General features: G+C 37.4%; 1 protein-coding gene across 1 annotated transcript in view; it reads left to right on the forward strand.

Annotated features, from left to right (window-relative positions):
• The window catches only part of Cenpu (centromere protein U), a 38,755-nt gene that overhangs the window by 20,625 nt on the left and 3,867 nt on the right, over nucleotides 1–14,263 (forward strand). The window contains exons 7-10 of the mRNA XM_046419080.2: nucleotides 731–800; nucleotides 5,775–5,883; nucleotides 12,937–13,015; nucleotides 13,632–13,679. Coding sequence (XP_046275036.1) covers nucleotides 731–800; nucleotides 5,775–5,883; nucleotides 12,937–13,015; nucleotides 13,632–13,679 — 306 coding nt within the window. The remainder of the gene's footprint in view (nucleotides 1–730; nucleotides 801–5,774; nucleotides 5,884–12,936; nucleotides 13,016–13,631; nucleotides 13,680–14,263) is intronic.

Below are 14,263 nucleotides of genomic sequence, written 5' to 3' on the forward strand. Positions count from 1 at the left end.
GCTATGCTCCCCCCCCCCCCGCCCCCAGAGACTTACCTAAATGCAGGATAACCTTTACTCACCATACATTTCCTTCTGTAACTTTTGTGACCACCATCCCTTGGAAGCCCAAATTTCTGTTCCTTTCTACAATTTGGGATGATGCATGTTTCCATCATCTGACCCTTTCAAGTCTCATGCTCTGTGCAAGAACTCCTATGCATGTTAGGTAATTAAACATGGGTTTTCTCTTATGTCAGTTTCATTGCATCCCAGCCAAAGAACCCAGAAAGGAATGCGGGAGCCGTTTTCTCTTTCATACTTGAGCTATAACAGCTGGTATTTCATCATGGATGCAGCAGAAATTTGAGCTAATTCCATATACTGTTATTATCCTAAGTAATAAAGGTTCAACTTCCTCCATTGCAACCATTCTTTTTTTTTTTTTTAAATATACCTTTATTTTATTTATTTTTATGTGGTGCTGAGGAACAAACCCAGAGCCTCACACTTGCTAGGCGTGGGCTCTACTGTTGAGCCACAACCCCAGTCCCATTGCAACCATTCTTAAAAATCAACCAAAAACTTTAATTTCCCCAGTGTTTCATATATTAATTTAGATAGCATAAAAATAACTTAGAATTAGGTGAGAATTATAGCTAAATATTGATTGACAGTTTGATAACATGGTCTTAATGGTCTTAATCCTTATGTTAAAAATTTTTCTTAATCCCACCCCCACCCCCGGTAGAAAACTCAGAAAAAAGGGAAAATATCTCCTGGAAAAAGGAAGAAATCAAGAAGAGAAGCCATCGATTCAGGTACAAATTTTGTCATTCATTCAAGGAATTCATGAAAGAAAATTTGTTTTAATTTTTTTAAAGTAGCATTAGTAGAAGTAGTAAACTGCCACTGCAAAAAATTAAGGATGTGTGACTTTGGAGTGACATTTTTTTCTAGTGTATTGCCATGAAAATTTTCAACATATAGCAAATCTGAAAGAATTTTAGAGTTTATATTCATGGGCTGTTTCAGAGTTGACATTTTATTATAGTTGCTTTATCACCTTTTAATTCATTTTCACTTTTAGTGTATTTTAAAATAAATTATAGACATCAGTTCTTCTGAAATACTTTAGCTTCCATGTCAATAATTAAGAGTTCAATATTTGTCTACCATTTTTTCTTGCAATGCAAAATGTACATATAAAACGCTGAGGTGTGTCGTTGCTGAGTTTGGGGAAATGCAAACGTATAACTCAAACCACTATCAAAATATAAATGCTTGCCATTGATCTAGAAAGTTTTTCTATGTATCTGTCAGTCCACTCCTCCACAGCCCCAGAGGCAATTTCTTGGGATTGTTTTTTCTACCATAGATTAGTTTTGCATGCTCTAAAATTTCCTATACATAAAATCACATAGTATATACTCTTGAGATTCATTCACACTGTTTTGAGTCATTCTTATTACTGTGTAATATTCCCCTGCATGACTATAACACAACTTATCCAGTCTCTATGATGGACAACTGACTCATTTCCAGGTTTTAGCTATTATGAGTAAAGACACTATGAACACTTTTATTTTTTATTTTTTGTCCTGGGGATGCTCTATCACTGAGGTACATCTCCATTCCTTTTTATTTTTTTTAATTTTGAGATAGGGTCTTGCTAAGTTGCTGCAGCTGGCAAAAGTAGCTGATGATAAGAGACCATAAAGAAAGGCACAAAATTAAAAAAAAAAAAATCTGAAAAAAGATACTATATGTGATTAGCAAACTCCTAAAAAATGAATAAAAAGACAAATAGAAAATTGGGCAGATGACATCAATAAATTTTAACTGAATAGAGAACAGAGTAGAATAAACTTTTGAAGAATCCATGTCTGTATTAGTCACCTTTCTGCTCCTACAATACTGCCTCTAAGAGAAAAGGTTTGTTTTGGCTCTCAGTTTTGGAGGTCCATAGTGTTTGGTTAGCCCCCTTGCTGTGGGCCTGTGGTGAGACCGTCCATCACAGCAGGAGCACGTGGCACAGCAGGAGCACGTCCATCACAGCAGGAGCAAGTCCATCACAGCAGGAGCACATGGCACAGCAAAACTTCCCACTGTGTGATGGAGAAGCAAGAGAGTAAGAGGAAAAGGCCAGGTCCTATAACCTCCTTCTAGTGCACACCCCAGTGACCTAAAGACTCCCCACTAGAGCTCACCTCTCAAAGGTCCCACCACCTCCCAATAGTGTCCTTAACACATGGGCCTTTGGGGACACTCACATCCAAACTACAGCCATCACTAATCATACAAATCTAAGTTACTACTACAGTGAGCCATCTTGTCACACCTACTAGACTGGCAAATATTTTAGTCTCAATTTCATATATAATGGAGATTACCATCAGTGGAAATCCTTAATTGCAGGTATAAAAAGATAGAATTTTTTTACAATCACCTGGGTAACTCTGGTAATGTTGAAAATGAGACCAAACAAAACCTATAGTTGCTTGTGGCTACATTTATTAGCAGTTCTTACACCTGTCCAAGAAATGTGTATTTTAGTGTTCTGACATTATTTTTTATGCTAGCAAAACCTATCACAGTAGAAATTATGGATAAGTCATGGTATATTTTCTACCAGAATGAAATACAAAGTAAAATATTTTTTGGTCCATCAACATAAATATGAAAACATCAAAAACATGCAAAACTGAACTATATTGTTTAGGATTATATTCATGTACTATAGAATCAACTAATAAGATAAATGCAAAATGCAGAATAGTATGTGGCAGGGGATACAAGTTGGAGGTACATAGGATGCCTAATATCTTATTAATGTTCTCTTTATTAAGTTGTACTGTGGGCCTATGGGTATTCCTTTTATTATTCATCTTTACATCACACATACATAAATGTTTTTGTGTATATAAAATATCTCATAATAAAAAATAAATTCTAATGACAAAATAAGAAATGTTGAATCAAAAAAAAATGGGCATGGTGGCGCATGCCTATAATCCCAGCAGCTCAGAAGGCTGAGGCAGAAGGATTACAAGTTCAAAGCCAGCCTCAGCAACTTAGCAAGGCCCTAAGCAATTTAGTGAGACCCAGTCTCAAACATAAAAAAAAAGGGGGGGTGGGATGCTGGGGATATGGTTCAGTGGTTAAGCACCCCTGGTTTCAATCCCTGATACCCCTCCCCCCAAAAAAAAATATAAGGTGGACAGGTTGCATATAATGGTTCTTAATTAAACTTTAAAAATCTATTAAGCTATTAAGAGCTTAAGGAAGATTTTTATTTGGACTATTAATAAAATATTTAGTATTACTTAATTTAGAAAAACCAGACTTCTTTTGGTTTTGTTTTTTTTTTGTTTGTTTGTTTGTTTTTGGTTTTTGGTACAAGAAATTGAACTTGGGCACTTGGCCACTGAGCAACACCCTCAGCCCTATTTTGTATTTTATTTAAAGACGGTCTCACTGAGTTTCTTAGCACCTCACCTTTTGCTGAAGCTGGCTTTGACCTCATGATCCTCCTGTCTCAGCTTCCCAAACTGCTGGGATTACAGGCGTGTGTCACCGCACTTAGCCAGACTACTTTTGATAGATTATTGGTTTATCCAAAGATCCTAGTAAGTTGAGCTTAACTGAGCGAGGATTTGGGAATTGGGATAGTGGCTGAATTGAGGTGAGTTGCATTGTGGTTCTAGTCTAGAAGCCTTAACAGAGTACCTTTTACTAATTCCTGTTTCTAGTTTGTAAATTAATAGCAATGAAACAACAGAATGTTTACTGTGTGCTGGTCATTACACTAAGTGTTTAATACCATCCTTACTCCAGTCCTCATAATAAACCTATGGAGGATAGATGCTATTGTTTTCCCCATTTTTACAGATAAACAAATTGAGACGTAGGTCAAAATACTTGTCTGAGCTTGCATACCTTAACTGGGATCAGCCAGTGTTTCAGGCATCTATTAGTGCATAGCAAAGTACCCCACACTTTTATTATTTAAAACAACAGTCAAAAAAACTACAGTTTACAGTCCAAATATGACCTTTGCCTTTTGTTGAAAATAAACTTTTATTGGGACATAGCCAGATTCATTCATTTGAACACATTCATGCTACAATGGTAGGGCTGAGTAGTTGGCTCATAAAGCCAACAGTGGTTACTATTTGGCACTTCACAGAAGTTTGCCAATAGACTCATAACCACCACCATTTGATCACCTCACAGTTTTACTTTGGGCAGTTCTAATTTGCTACCTTCATTTGGTGACTGGGCTGAGTAGAAGTCTGAGTAGGCTCCATTCATGTGTATCGTGCATGGAGTTAGTTACCGCGTGTGATTTTTTTTTTTTTTTTTTCCATGTGGCTAGCTTGGGCTTTCCTGTTGTTTGGCAGTCAGAATTTCACATGATGGTTGACTTCCAAAAGGGAGCATATAAGGAGGGAAAAAGTAGAAGCTGCAGATCTTTTTAAGACCTGGCCTTGGAAGTGGTACCCTATCACTCCATCATGTCCTATTGATCAAGCCAGTCATCAAGGAAGGGAAATGGGAAAAAGTGGCAAAGAATTTGTGGCTGTTATTAATCCATGATGGTCAAGCATTGGACTCAGGTCAGTGTGAATCCATATGCCATCAGCTTTGCAGTATTAAATAAGGAAGTAATTATGGAAAAAGGACCATCCTGTCACTGGTTTCCATTGGTTTGTTAACAGTATACAAAAATTTGGATATTCATTCAAAATTAACTGATAATAATACCTTACAAATGCATAATTTATAGCTTTTGTAAATGTACTCATAGGTATTTTCTTACTTGAGTTAACATCACAACAAAAGCCAGAACTTATTTTTGTGGAATTGAAGTTGAACTCCACCACTCAACTCCATCCTCACCCCTTTTATAGGTTTCCTTTTAAGAGATTCTCACTAAATTGTCAAGGCTATCCTTGAACTTGATATCCTTTTGCCTCCACCTCTGGAGTTACTAGGATTATAGGCATGTGCCACCACACCTGGTTGGTAGAACATATTTCATTTCTTCAGTTTCACTATTGAGTAAACTGGGCCCTGGGTGGTTAAATATTTGCTAAGGTGTCAAGACTAGTAAGAAAGAAGCTCAAATGAGAACCTAGGTTTTCAGATTGCTAGTCCAGCATATTACTATGTTACAACTTTTTAAATTAATGTGTTCAGTAGTCTTGATGTATTCTACATGGCTTACCAGTTAATTAAAATTTAGAAAATACAACTGAGAGATGTTTATCACTAGTTGTGTTGTTAGATAATAGCAGACTATTCAATAAAGGCCCAGCAAGGTAATTAAAGGCAGCGATGCTTTTGATTACTTGTGCAAAAATGGGAGAACTGAACTAGGTGTGGTGGCACATGTCTATAATCCCAGCAGTTCGAGAGGCTGAGGCAGGAGGATCTTGAGTTCAAAGCCAGCCTAAGCAATAGAAAGGCCCTAAGCAACTCAGTGAGACCCTGTCTCCAAATAAAATACAAAATAGGGCTGGGGATGTGGCTCAGTGGTCAAGTGCCCCTGAGTTCAATTCCCCTACTTCCCTACCCCCCAAAATGGGAGAACCAGGTGGACAGTAGTAAGAGTGAGAGCTTAGATGGGTTTGTGGGACTATGCCTGGATGGGAAGAAGTATGGCTTCTCCCAGATTCTTTGGTGATAGGTCTCTAGCAATTTGCTAGGACTATTTTTATTTTCAGAACCTTTGACCTAAAGCCAAATTATGAAAAATCAGTGTATTCAATTGACTTATCTTAATATTCTAGATACTTCTGAAAGTGTGCATATTTGGTGTCTAGAAGGGAGGAAGACCAGAGACATCATGGAATTGGATATTGTTTTGTCTGCATTTGAGAAAACCATTGTAGAATATAAGTAAGTCTTCTGATGTTGTGATATATGACCTGATGAATTTCCCCTGAAGCATTCTTCTGCTCATCGCACCATTTTTTGATATGTAGTGTTTTCGCTATCATTGCACTATAGATATTTTTATATCTATTACATTATATTTATTAGGCTAATTTCAAACTATTGAAGCATCTTGTCTAAAATATATTTCCTATCTAACATGTGTTCCATTTTGAAATAGTGCATTCCCCGTATGTTGTTGTTTTAGCCTTTGAGTTTGTTGCCCTCTGTGGCTGTTGGCTTCTGGTCAGATTGTAAAAGGCCTGTCAGCTCCCATGATTGAAAGGTTTGGAGGTGCTTGAGCCCTCAGTCATCGTGCAGAATAGCCCATCAGGTCAGGACTTCACCCTGTGTCCAGAGAGAAACAGCCTCAAGAGTCAACAGCCCTTTGATTGTCATTCTCCAGCCTGGGGGGTTGGTGGGAGACAGTGAAAAAACAGCTACACAAAGTCATTCTCCACCTGTGTTTTCTCCGGACTTTACAAGCACAGGCCCCAGTTTTATTCTTGTTTTTCATTATTGTAGTTGTTGTTTTCTTTTCTTTCCTGAAGTCCTTGAGGTGGAAAAAAAAAAAAAAGGTATTATCAAAACTGCAGGAGCTGGGGATATAGCTCAGTTGGTCGAGTGCTCGACTCGCACAAGGCCCTGGGTTCAATCCCTGGCACCACCAAAAAAATGCAAACTGGCAGAGTGAGCCTGAGATGTGGTTCAGCCAGCTACCCCTGAGAACATCACTGGCCTCTATGAGAGTAGTGTCTGGGAGGACAGCAGTGAGGTCAGAGGATGGGGTGTGGATTCAGAGGAAGAATAAAGAACTGGCAGCTCAGGAGACACGGAGGCTTGAAGCAGAAGGCACAGACTACAACACAGTGCTGGGGAGGACACAAGGAAAGAAGAAATAACAAGAACAGAGGAACTTCTCGGAGCCCCTCTGTTTAAACCAGGGATATCCCTCAGTTCTGCCCCAAGACTTAGTTTGTCCCACACTGCCCTGGGAGATTTTGGGCCATTGTTTTAGTCAGCTTTTTCATCAGCGTGGACCAAAAGACCCAACCAGAACAACATACAGGGGCTTACAGTTTAAGAGGTCTCAATCCATGGTTGGTTCTACTGCTGTGGGCCAGAAATAAGGCAGAAAAAACACTAGGGCGGAAGAATGTGGTGGAGGAAAGCAGCGCAGGACATGACCACTAGGAAGCAGAGGGAGAACTCTGCTCACCAAGGACAAAATATATGCCCCAAAGGCATTCCTCCAGAGACCTACCTCCACCTACCACCCAGTTAATTCATTCAAGTGAAGTAACACACTGATTAGGTTAAGTCTGCCACACCACCAGCACGAGCTTCATGAAAGAAGGTTTTGTTCATAAGAAATTACTGGTGAGTTTTAAATTAAAGAGACAGACTCTCATTACCTTTAACCCCAGCTCCGAGACGGCTTCTCCTAGCTCCTGCCTTCAGCTACCTAATGCGGTGGCGAGGTTTACAGAAGAGACTAGAGAGAGAGGGAGAGCACGCCAGGGAGTGAGCTTTTATTGGGGAACAAAAAATCTAAGGGAAAAATCCCATCCAATGAAGGTTAAGGGGTGCAGCATCCCAAAGTCAGGGGCAGTGATTGGGTCTTCAGGTCAGTGGCCAGGCACGCCTCTGCATGGACCAGCCCTCGGACCTGGGAAAGGGTGGGGAATGGCTCCGAAACAGCTGTGTTTAAGAGCCTCTCACCCAGCCAGGGAGGCAACTCAAATCACATGCGAGGATGGCCTCCCACAGTTAAGGATCTCATAACCCAATCATTTCATCTCTAAGCTTTCTTGCACTATCTCACACATCAGCTTTTGTGATATCTAAACCATGACGCCTAACATGTGCCTTCAGAAAGAAGGTTGCCATTCAGCCCAAGAGATGACATGAAAATGTCTAGGAAAGCTAGACTTCTACCCAAAGAGGGACTTCCCCATGAGCCACAGCATGGGACCCCAATGCCAATGTCATAATCTTAGATTTGGCAGAGCTTATTAACAATTCATCAGTGAAATCATATTTGGAATACTATTTTTTATTATAACTATTCTGATAGTTGTGGATTATAGAAGTATTTTCATATTGAGGTAAAAACACATAACAATGTATCATCAACCATTTTTAAGTATATAGTAGTGTTAACCATATGCATCTTGTTATAACACATCTCTAGAACTTAAGTTTGCAAAACTGAAATTCTGCACCCTTTAAACAACTCATCATTTCTCTCTCCTCCTCAGCAATGACATTCCACTTTCTTTGTAAATGTGACTACTCATGTAAGTGGAGTCATATAGTGTTTTTGTTTTGTTGCAGTTGGCTTATTTTAATGTTTTTGTGGTTCTTCCATGATGTAGCATGTGTCAGAATATACTTCCTTTTTAAGACTGAATAATATTTCAGCATATGTATTTCACATTTTCTTTATCCATTCATTCACCAGTACACATGCATTCTCACCTTTTGACTATTGTGAATAATGCCATGAACTTTGGTGTACAAATATCTGTGTCCCTTCTTTCAGTTCTGTTGTGTCTATATCCAGAAGACTGTATGGTAATTCTGTGTTTTGAGGAACTACCATACTGTTTTCCACAGAACTACACCATTTTACATTTCCATCATCAGTGCACAAGAATTCCAATTCTCCACATTCTTGCTAACACTTACCTGTTTCATACACATATAATTGCCATCTTGGTAGGTATAAAATTGTGGTTTCCATTTGCATTTCCCTCATGGTTAGTGTAGGTGAACATTTTCCCTTCTGTAAGGTCGCCGTTCACATACCTTCTTTAGAGAAATGTCTATTCAAGTGCTTGGTCCATTATTTCCTTTCATTCTGTGGGTTGCCTTTTTTCATTGCCTTATTGTTTCCTTTGATGTGCAGAAGTTTTTAAGTTTGATGTAGACTCGTTTGTCTATTCTTTCTTTTGTTTCTCATGTTTTTTGATGTCATATGCTAGAAATTATTGCTAAATTGAGTGTCATGAAGCTTTTCTCCTAGGAGTATTATAAATTTCAGATTCTTCCATTTAGTACTTAAAATATACTTAAGAGTTGATTTTTGTATATGGTATAAGGTAAGGGTCCAACTTCATTCTTTTGCATGTGGATCCACTTTTTCCAGCACCATTGTTGGAAGAAATTATTATTGCCAATTTGTGTAACCTTAGCACCCTGGCAAAGATCATAAACCCTCAAGATACGTGAGGGTTTATTTCTGGGTTCTATGTCCTGTTCTGTTGGTCTGTGTCTGTCATTCTGCCACTACCATCCTGTTTTGATTACTGTAAATTTGTAGTATGTCTTGAAATCAGAAGGTATGAGGTCCCAGCTGTTTTTCTTAAGATTGTTTTGGCTACTTTTGGGATCCTTTTAATTTTAGGATATTCTATTTATGCAAAAAATGTTGTTGGTGTTATGCTAAGGATTATGTTGAATCTATGGATTGTTTTAGGTAGTATGGACATATTAGCAATATTTTGTCTTCCAATCTATAAGCATGGGATGTCATTCCATTAATTTATGTCTTCCGTAAATTCTCCACATTCTCACCAACATCTGTTTTTTAGGTTTTTGTTGATGTGTTTTTATAATAGTTAACCCAATGGATGTAAGTGGCATTGATTTGTATTTCCCTTGTGGTTAGTATTGTGTAGCATCTTTTTATATACTTGATGACGATTTGTACATCTTTGTTGGAGAAGACGGGGAACATAACCAGAGTCGTAAATTCTAAGGAAGAATAAAAAATAAATGTTAGATTAAAAACAACGTACAGGTTGGATATCCCTTATCTGAAATGCTTGGAACATTAAGTGTTTCATATTTCAACATTTTTAAATTGGGAATATTTGCATATGCTTTATGGTTGAACATCCCTAACCTGAAAATTGGACATCTGAAATGCTCTGAAATCTATAACTTACATCTAGTGTCATGTCTACTCAATGTCAGTTACTAGAGCATTTCAGATTTTGGATAAGGATGCTTAACCTGCAATGGGAATCTGTAAACTACTTCATCCAACAACAGAAGAAATCATATATTTATTAAGCACACATGAAACATTCACCAAGATAGACCACATTCTATAAAACACACTTTACCAGAGTGAAATAGAAATCATATTCTGCTCACAGACCACAAATTAGAAATCAATACCAGAAAGATGGCTGGAAAATCTCAAGATGTTGGGAGAGTATACAGCACACTTCTAAAGAACAGACATACTGGTCAAAGAAGTAATCATAAGAGAAATTTTAAAATATTATGAACTAAGCGAAAATGAAACTACAACAAATCAGTGCCTCAATCATCTAACATTTCACTTTAGGAAATTAGGAAAAAGAAGCAAATTAAAGCCAAAGTTAATCTTTAGAAGAAAACAATAAAAATCAGAGTAGAAAGCGATGAAGTTTAAAATAGAGAATAGAGAAAATCAACATCAAAAACTCGTTCTTTGAGAAAATCAGAATAGATCAATAAGCCTCTAACCAGGCTAAGAGAAAAAAGAGAACACAAATTACTGCTGTCAGAAATGAAAGAGGGGTCATCACTATAGTAAATTGCATGAATAGTAGATGGATAATAAAGGAAAACTATGAACAACTGTATGGCTACAAATTTGATAACCTAGATGAAGTCGTCAAATTCTTTGCAAGACACAATCTGACACACAAAAGAAAAAATAGGTGATGTGAATAGGTCAGTATTTTAAAAAACTGAATCAATAGCAACTCCCCCCAAACAGATGTCACTAAAACCCAAATGGACTCACTGGTGAATTTCACCACATTTTTAAAGAAGAAATTAGATATTTCTCTTCAATATTTCAGAAGATAAAAGCAAAAGGAATACTTCCTAACTCATTCTGTATGGCCAGCATCACCTTCTACTCAAATCAAAGACATTATTTAAAAAAAAACAAGTAGACCATTATCTCTCATGAAAATAGATGGAAATATTCACAACAAAATGTTAGTAAATTGAATTCAACAATGTATGAAAAAGAATTAGACACCATCACCAAGTAGGTATGCAAAGTTAATTCAACTTTAGAAAATCGTGTTTAGAAAAATTAACATGATCATATTAATAGATTCAGGAAAAGCATTTGATAAAAATCCAATAACCATGTCATGACAAAAACTATTGGTAAAATTAGGAATACACCACTCTATTCTTTAACTTTAGATAAAGAATATCTACAAAACAACAAAACAACCTATGGCTAACATTGTACTGAATGATAAGGAACTAGAAATTTTCCCATCAAGATCAGGAACTAGGAAAGTCTATCCCGTCTCACCATTCTTTTTCAGCATCACACTGGAAGTCCTAGATAATAAGACAAAAGAAAAAGTATATAGATTGGGAAAGAAGTGAAACTGTCTTTGTTCTCAGATGACACAATCATACTATCATCTCTGTAGAAAATCTGAGAGAACAGACCAAAAAACCTTTTTGGGACTAGAAATTGATTACTTCAGGGTTGCAGGATACCTGGTTAGTATTCAACAGTCGGCTATTTTCCTATGTACTATCCAAAGCAAATGGAATTTTAAATTAAAAACACAAGACCATTTACATTAGCAATCCCCCAAATAAAATACTTAGGCATAAATCTCACAAACTATGTAGAAATATGCAGGAAGAAAACTACAAAACTCTGATTAAAGAAATCAAGGAAGAACTGCATAAATGGAGAGAGATTTCATGTTTATGGATAGAGAAGTTTGATATTGTTAAGATGTCAAGTTCATTAAAAAACCCAGAAAGTTATTTTATGGATATCAATAGTCTGATTCTGAAGTTTATAATAGAGAGGCAAAAAACAGAGAATAATCAAATCAAGATGGAAGACCAAAGTTGGAGGACTAATACTACCTGACAACAAATTTACCATAAAGCTATAAACAAGACAGTGTGGCATTGGTAAAATAATAGATAGATAAATCAGTGGAACTGAATACAGAGCCCAGAAACACACCCACGGAAATGTAGTCAACTGACTTTGAAAAAGGAGGAAAGACAATCAAATGGATACAAAAGTCTTTTCAACAAATTGTGCTGAAACCGTAGGGTATCCGCATATAAGAAAAAGAAAAAAAGAATCTAGACAAAGACCTTATGTGCTTAACAATATTAACTCAAAATGAATTATAAACCTAAATATAAAATGCAAAACCGTAAAACTCTTAGAACAGGAGAAGAAAAAAATGATGAACTTGGATTTGAAAATAAATTAATAATACCAAAAGCACTATCCACAAAAGAAAGCATTGATAAACCAAACCTCAATAACTTTTTTTCTTCCATGTAAGACACTTTCAAGAATGAAAAGATAAGCCACAGAATAGGTGAAGATATTTGCAAAAGATGTCTGATAAGGACTGTTATTCAAAGTATGCTAAGAACTCTTAGGACCCAACAATAAGATGACAAAAAATTAATGGGCCAGAGACCTAGCAGAGTGTCTGCTGCTGCTGGAACACAGTCACAGTGAGTCTCCTTTCCAGCCAAGAGTGTTCCCACCTGGGGAACAAGAGCATGGCCACCACATCTCTCCTCCCTTGTGGCAAGGGCCCAAACCACTGTCTTTGAGTGGTCAGCTCTATAGTTTCTGAGGCACTGGCAGATAACTTGTGGCTGCCCAGGATGAAGTCTGCTAGTCAATAGATCAGGTAGTAGGAAAAAGCCAGGATTTGCTTTAAGGATTTCTACATTACTTGGTATTACTGTGGACTTGGCTTATTCCAGGGAATTAAATGACTGCACCAGAAGGTTTAGGAGGAGAAAAAAATTTCCTGCTGAAACGTTTCCAGTTTTGTTTTTTGAGTCTGAGAAAGGGCTACAGGTTGAATATTGTCATCTTAGATATGTACAGTAGTATATGTCACATTGTGTGTTTATGCCCTAAGCAAATGAAGCACACCTTTCAAAATCTTTAAATACCTAGTTTGATTTTTTTCCCTTTTGACTCCTTTACAGACAAAGAGTAGAATCTAAAATTTGTAAGGAAGCCATCAACAAATTTTCTTTTAATATTAAAGAAGAACTCATCAGAATGGTAAGCTTACTGACATGAATTTGTTGCTCTAAATTTTTTTAATGCTGGGGCAGCACATTGTTGTCTTAGAAAAGCTTGCACTTATTCTCAATAGGATAACAGTGCATTAGAGCTACCCACATTTTACATGCTGTTTTTAAACTAAAAACTATTATAAACTACATATGAAACTAAGTGTTTCATTCAGCTTTGTTTTGCTGTAACCAAAATACCTGACAAGAACAACTGAGAGGAGGGAAAGTTTATTTGGGGCTTATGGTTTCAGAGATCTTTGTCCATCCATGGCTGACTCCGCTGCTCTGAGCCCAGGTGAGGCAGAACAGCATGAGGGAAGTGCAGGGCCTGCTCCCTTCATGGCCGAAGGGTAGCAGAGGAAAGGGGGAGAGCAGGGGGCTGTAGGGAAGATGAACCTTTCCAGCCATGCCCCATCTGTCTAGAGGTGCCACCTAGTCATTCAATCCAGGATGGACCATTCTCAAAATCCAATCATTTCAATTTAACCTCTGACTATTCTGTATTAACCAGAGGTTTAGGGGGACACCTCATATCGAAACCATAACACTCTGTAACATTTAACTTTGGAAAAATTCATCTGCTTATTTTTTGTTTTGTGTAGCTTAAAGAAGCCCAGATGTTGAAAAATCTGAAAAGGAAGAATGCTAAGGTAAATCACTATGTGATTAGAATTATACAAACAAGCCAGGTACAGTGGCACACACCTGTAATCCCAGCAGCTCAGGACACTGAGGCAGGAGGATTGCGAGTCCAAAGCCAGCCTCAGCAAGTGTGGCCCTAAGCAACTCAATGAGACCCTGTCTCTAAATGAAATACAAAGTAAGGTTGGGGATGTGGCTCAGTGGCCAAGTGTCCCTCGGTTCAATCCCCGATATCCAAAAAAAAATATATATATCTGTCAGTATTATTTGACTATAAAGAGTTAAGTAAAGATAAGACTTTTTTTTTTAAATTTGTACAAATCTTGGAATTCGTATACAATTTTTTATCTTTTTTAGTCTTTTATTTGGTTGATCTTGTGGTTGATTAAGTTAGAGAAATGTTATGCAAGATAAAGAATGGGGATCTATGTTAGTCATCCTTCTATCACTATAGTGAAATACCTAAGATAATCAACTTAGAACAGGTTAATTTGGGCTCGTAGTTTTGGAGGTTCCAGTCCATGACTAGTTGACCTGTTGGTTTGGGGCCTGTGGTGAGGCAGCACATGATGGTGAGAGTGTGTGACAGAGC

The sequence above is a fragment of the Marmota monax genome, unplaced genomic scaffold, assembly GCF_021218885.2.
Source record: "Marmota monax isolate L192 unplaced genomic scaffold, Marmota_monax_Labrador192_F-V1.1 WCK01_AAM20220418_F8-fsc00113, whole genome shotgun sequence".
NCBI lineage: Eukaryota > Metazoa > Chordata > Mammalia > Rodentia > Sciuridae > Marmota > Marmota monax.